The 6,005-nt window shown below is 49.3% G+C and overlaps 1 protein-coding gene across 3 annotated transcripts in view; it reads left to right on the forward strand.

The window, feature by feature from the left end:
• Positions 1–4,804, forward strand: part of NUP85 (nucleoporin 85kDa) — a 31,215-nt gene extending 26,411 nt beyond the window's left edge. For 2 of the 3 annotated variants that reach the window (XM_008566062.1, XM_008566063.1), the window contains 7 exons: positions 140–205; positions 413–564; positions 1,506–1,623; positions 1,752–1,852; positions 3,541–3,692; positions 4,120–4,221; positions 4,601–4,789. In XM_008566062.1, coding sequence (XP_008564284.1) covers positions 140–205; positions 413–564; positions 1,506–1,623; positions 1,752–1,852; positions 3,541–3,692; positions 4,120–4,221; positions 4,601–4,702 — 793 coding nt within the window. In that variant the 3' untranslated portion in view covers positions 4,703–4,789. Of the gene's footprint in view, positions 1–139; positions 206–412; positions 565–1,505; positions 1,624–1,751; positions 1,853–3,540; positions 3,693–4,119; positions 4,222–4,600 lie in introns of all 3 variants that reach the window. The other variant, XM_008566061.1, reaches the window with a different exon arrangement.
• Positions 4,805–6,005: the final 1,201 nt, after the last annotated feature.

Here is a 6,005-nt window from a genome sequence, read left to right on the forward strand (position 1 = left end):
ACGCTCAGGTTCTCTTCTCTCCCAGGCCCTGGAGGGTGGGGTGAACTGAATGCCTGCCAGGGAGGTTGGGCTGAGGAAGGGAACCCTGAGTGGAGCAGGCCAGGAGTCTTGGGCTTGTGTTATTTACGTTTTATTCCAGTTTTGGTTCCAACATGAGAGAATTCCTCCTGCTGGAATATGCCTCGGGGCTGTTTGCTCATCACAGGTAGGAGGCCGACGGGCGTGGGCTGCACTGGGGTGCTCTGCAACAGGTGGATGCCATTGGAGCTTGGGCTGTTCTCTCCCATCTGGTTCCCTGGAGGCTTCTGGGGGTCTGGGGAGGAGCCGCCTTGGGTACTGAGCCCTGGAGCCACAGGGGGTCAGTAGCTGTGCTCACAAGCCCCTCGTGTCTGTCTTCCTCGGACCTTTGCAGCCTGTGGCAGTTGGGGGTGGATTACTTTGACTACTGCCCTGAGCTGGGCCGAGTTTCCTTGGAGCTGCACATTGAGCGGATCCCTCTCAACACTGAGCAGAAAGCCCTCAAGGTGCTGCGGATTTGTGAGCAGCGGCAGATGACTGAACAAGGTGAGTTGGCCCTGCTCCCAGCCTACCATGTGTGGGAGGTGGGAGTTGGGGAACCCTGAGGCTGAACTCTGTGCTTACACCATGCCAGCCTCCTCACCAGCTACACTGTGGAGAGACAGGACCGTGGGTGCCAGGAGGTAAACCAAGACACAGGACAGTTATTAGGGAGGAACAAAAGAGCTAGGGATCCATTGGGACCTGGAAGAGATCGAGCTCATTGCCTTTTAGAAAAGGCCCTGACCCACTTCTTCCTCACACCTAGTCCATGAGGGCAAGGTCTGGGGGCAGCGCTGTTTCCCCATCCCAGGTGGTTGCTGGTGCTGGCCAAGCCTGGCTCAGGGGTCAGTGGTGCTGGAGGTGGCTCAGGAAGAGTGCAGGGAGAGGAATGAGTGTGAGCAAGTTACCTACCCCCACTCCTCCTCCCTGTTGAAGGATAAAAACCTGAGTCACGGGCTGGCCAGTTGGCTCAGTTGGTTAGAGCGCAGCCTTGTAACGCCAAAGTCATGGGTTCAGACCCCTGTACCGACCAGCCAGCCAGCCACCAAAAAAAAGGAAAACCCGAGCTACTACTTCCAGAGGCATTCACGTGTTTATGACCATCTCTGAAAGCATGTGGTGTTCAAGACCCAAAGGAGGATAGGATTTTAGGCACCTGGACAGATAATGGAGGAGCTGATATGCAGGGAGAGACAAAAATCTTTTTGCCACCCCTGAGATCATACTTCTCAAAGCCAATCTTGCTGGGATGGGTCATTACACTGTTAGCAGAGCCAAGACACCATTTATAGACCCCGAAGTTTCCAGTTCTGCCTACCCAGCTGTGTTTGGATCCCGCGGGGTTGTCGTGGGGCTGTGGGAAGGCACTGCTGGCCCTGCAGGACTCAGGAATGGAGTGATAGTGGGGGTGAAAAGGTTTGCCTTTTCTCCTTTCCCCTGCAAAGTTCGCAGCATTTGTAAGATCTTAGCCATGAAAGCTGTCCGCAACAATCGCCTGGGCTCTGCCCTCTCTTGGAGCATCCGTGCCAAAGATGCCGCCTTTGCCACGCTTGTGTCGGACAGGTGGGTTCAGCGTGGGCTTGGCTGGTGTTGGCCTTCCAGGGATTGTCTGGGAGGTTGGGAAGTTGGGAGGTTGAGGAGGTGGGGGCCTGGGACTGCTGCTCTGACCTCCTCTGGGCCGGGCCCTGCAGGTTCCTCATGGATTACTGTGACCGAGGCTGCTTTTCTGATTTGGATCTCATTGACAACCTGGGGCCAGCCATGATGCTCAGTGATCGACTGACATTCCTGGGTGAGTGTCTCTGGGTTCTGTTCCCTGGACCTTGGGCACAAGTAGACAGTTGAGGAGACTGGGTGGATGGTTCTGGACATCTCCAAGGTTTCCTTCCTTTTAAGCCCAAACTCCAAATCACATAAAACTATGTGCCAGACTCTACATAGATTTTGGTAGCATTTTATTTTTCAGTAATTTTAAACTTGAAGAAAAGTTGCAAAAATAGTATAAAAAGGAGCTCCCATGTACACTTTACCCAGATTCACCAGTTATTTCTTTTTTTTGTTGTTGTCTTTTTCCATGTCCGGCAACGGATCGTAACCCTCAGTGTCGCCCCCGTACCGGACCGGGACCGGCAACGGGATCGCAACCCTCGGCGTTGCTCCCGCGCCTCGCTCAGCCAGTGAGCGGGAACCAGTCTGTATGTGGGATCCGAACCCTCGGCGGGAGCGCCGCCGCGCTTCCCAAGCAGCGCACTGTAGCAGTGCGCCACCGGGCCGGCCCTCACCAGTTATTTCTATCTTGCCTTGTTTATCATTTTTTTCTCTCGGTCAGTCAATGGATTCTTTGGGGAACAATTTGAGAGTAAGTTGGAGATACTATTCCCCTTTCTCTGTAAAAACTTCAGTATGTATTTTCTAAGAATAGTCATCAAAACCAAGAAATCCATCATTGATACAGGACTCTCATCTAGTCCACAATCTGTATTCTGGTTATATCGTTTATCCCAGTAATGCCCTTTATCATGTCCAGGATTGCAAATTTCATTGTCGTGTCTCTTTAGTACCTCCGTCTTTGTGTTTTTTAACCTTGATATTCTTGATACAGACTCAGGCCAACTCTCTTGTAGAGTGTCTTCAATTTGTGTTTATCTGATATTTCCTCTTGATTGGATTCAGATGCTGTGCTGAGGGCAAGCATGCCACTGAGGTGCTACGTGCCCCTTGGTGGTGTTGCTTTGATCACTTGGTTGAAGTGGAGTGCACCAGGTGGCTCCTCTGTGAAGCAGTGTTTTTCCCTTTAATAATTTGTGGAGAAATTTATTTTGGTTGTTCGACAGTGTGGGGATCTGAACCCTTTATCTTGGTGTTATAATGCCGTGCTCTAACCATGTGAGCTAACCGGCCGGCCCTACCTCCCAGTTTTTGTAACCACTGGAGGTTTTCTGACTGTGTAGTTCCTATTCTGTTATAGTTGGCCTTCCACTGTAAGGAAGAGTGTTCCCTTTTTTCCTGTTTATTCTTTCATGTGTATCAGTGTGGACTCATGGACTATTTTACGTTTTATTTAATTTTTTTTTGCAGCTGGCCAGTAGAGGGATTGAATCCTTGACCTTGGTGTTGCCTACACCATACTAACCAATTGAGCTAGCCGGCCAGTCCCTAAAGCTTCTTTCTTGTTGGTTTGTTTTTTACATGGAATATTTTAGTCAATCTATTATAATCCATGACTCATGATTTGTTTTGATGCTGACATTTCCCCAGATTTGGCTCTTTGGAGCCCCTTCAAAGTCTGTTTTGAACCTCCTTGGTGTATATCACATTGGTCTGTGAGCGTGGACACAGTTCTGGAAAAATCTCCCTGCTCTGAGAGGCTGGTCTGAGGTCTCTCTTTTGCTTAGGGCCCAGATGTGTTTTGTAGCTGTTACCTGGGGGGCCATATAGGGGAGTATGGAAATGACCTAATTAGTGCTCTTTTCTCAATAGGAAAGTATCGCGAGTTTCACCGATTATATGGGGAGAAGCGTTTTGTCGATGCTGCTTCTCTTCTCTTGTCATTGATGACTTCTCAGATTGCCCCACGGTCTTTCTGGATGACACTGCTAACAGATGCCCTGCCCCTTTTGGAACAGAAACAGGTGAGGGTTGTGTCCACAGTGATTTTCTTCTCTACCTTTTGTAGTCCGACGGTGCTTAGTTCTGTAGTCGTTGCAGATGCGCATGCACGTTTCCTAAGTAGTGCTGTGTGTGCATGCACGTGTGCGTGTGCATACACATGTGTGCACTTATTTTCCCATTGCACCAGCTCAGGAAATCCAGTATTCATAGAAAAATGACTGACTTCGAAGTGAGGCAGCTGTCCCCTGGGAATACTCAGCCTAACGCCCTGACTAGACGGGCTGGAAGTGAGAATAGGAGGCTGCTCCATATTCCCAGGGATTCCTATACAAAGCACACTGTCCGCAGGCCACAGAAGGGAGAACTCCTCTGAACGTGGGCCCGTGCCCAGACTAACACATGCCTTGGCTGGGGAGCAGCTAAGCAAAGCAAGCCTCTCTCCCCTAGGTGATTTTTTCAGCAGAACAGACATACGAGCTGATGCGATGTCTGGAGGACTTGACTGCAGGAAGGCCAGTGCGTGGAGAGCCTGATGCCCAGCGACTCCAGGTCATTCTAGCTTCCAGGGTGATGGTTCCACAGTGAAGACAGGAGAAGACTCCCTCTATCTGAGGCTTCCCCTTCCTTCCAGAAACCTTGGCTCCTTATGAACTCCCGTACCTCTTATTTATTCCTTATCCTGTAATTGTGACACACCACCTTCTTTTAGGAGGAAATGGGTGCTTCTAGTGCTCTGCTCCCTATACTTTCTTCTTTCAATTGGTCACAGTGGCTCTTTGCATACTGCTCTATTCAGTAACTTCTCTTGCTAGAATTTACTACTGAATGTTAAATGCCATGTCTAGCTTTGGATTAGATAAACCCTTTGGGAGCTTTAAAGAAGGAATACTTCCTGCAGTGTCTCATGTTGGCTTTCTCTGCCTTGTAGGATGATGACATAGAGACGACCAAGGTGGAAATGCTGAGGCTTGCTCTTGCACGGAACCTTGCTCGGGCAATTATACGAGAAGGCTCATTGGAAGGTTCCTGAGGCCAGCTGAGAGCTGCCGCAGTGTGGTATCGTTGTATGGCAATGTATATAGATTTTTAAAAGAATAAATGTTCTCTTTCTCAAATACAAGGCAAATTCTTAGAGTCCAGCCAGGGAGCTTTTAATCTCTGTATACTCTGAACCTGAGGTAGTAAAAATTAAGAACAGGCTTATTTTATGTTCTTTTTGATATGGAATTGTCTTTTCCATGTCTCCTTAGAGAAGTAGCCACTCCCAGAAGTTACTAACGATGAGTGCAGTGTCTTCCTGCCTGTAATTAGAAACTCAAACAAGAGCCACTGGTGGTTTACTTGTGCTTCTGAAATCTTGCCTCACCTCAGAATCACCTGGAACACTCAATATTCTGTTAACTTTTTGGTTACCTTTCTTAAAAGCTCAGGAACCTGTACTTTAAATGAAAACCACAGGCGGTTCCAGCACAGTCTGTCCACCTCCCTCCTTTTGGAATTCATAGGTGGTGCCTCCCCCGTCGGGGAGAATGGTGTCTATATTAGGACTCCAAGTAGGGTGAAATGGTTTTATTTAACATGCAGCAAAACAAGGGCGCAGGGTTGATATATCTAGTACAGCTGTTTGCCACAAAGCAGTGACTCAGGTAGAACAAGTAACACTCATAAATAATTTTAAAGTCTAAGGTTCGTTGTAAAGATACAGTTCTACACAGTAATCCCCTAGACATTTCCAGGGCTGCAGCAGCCAGTCTCTGGAAAGATCTTGGACTTATTCCTTAAGTAGCGAAAGTGATTCATTCATTTTTGACCTGTCCTAATGAAGCAGTGAAACCTGCTTGCTAAAGACCACAAGGGGAGGAAAAGGGAGGGTAGAGTGACCTCTTGATACAGAGTAAAGAAGCCCGGCAAGGGGCAGGGAGAGATCAAGGATGTGGCTTCTGCCACCTCCTCTCAGAGATGTACGATGGCTGAGCCCATGCAGCTGAGCTCAGCCGAGCTGTGTGCTCTTCCCCAGCTTCTGCAGCAGCTGGTAGGTCTGTTTCCTGTTGCCTCTTGAGGCCTTGCATCCATGGCCCAGGCTCGCACCAGCAGGTGGAGCAGCTGGGACCAACAAGCACTGTTGAAGCAATAGGGTCTGGTGACTCCTTTCAAGCATGGCCCTGATCTCACCACCTCCAGACCCAACATCTCGCCAACAGTGCCCTGCAGCAGCTGGGGAAGCTGGTTTCTGGGCAGCACATAGGGACATAAGTCTAGTGCAACGTGCTTTATCCTGAGGCCTCCGGCATCCATCTGTAGATGCCATACCACATGCCATCTGGTGGGAGGAG

This window comes from Galeopterus variegatus, unplaced genomic scaffold (assembly GCF_000696425.1).
Source record: "Galeopterus variegatus unplaced genomic scaffold, G_variegatus-3.0.2 Scaffold219, whole genome shotgun sequence".
Classification (NCBI taxonomy): Eukaryota; Metazoa; Chordata; class Mammalia; order Dermoptera; family Cynocephalidae; genus Galeopterus; species Galeopterus variegatus.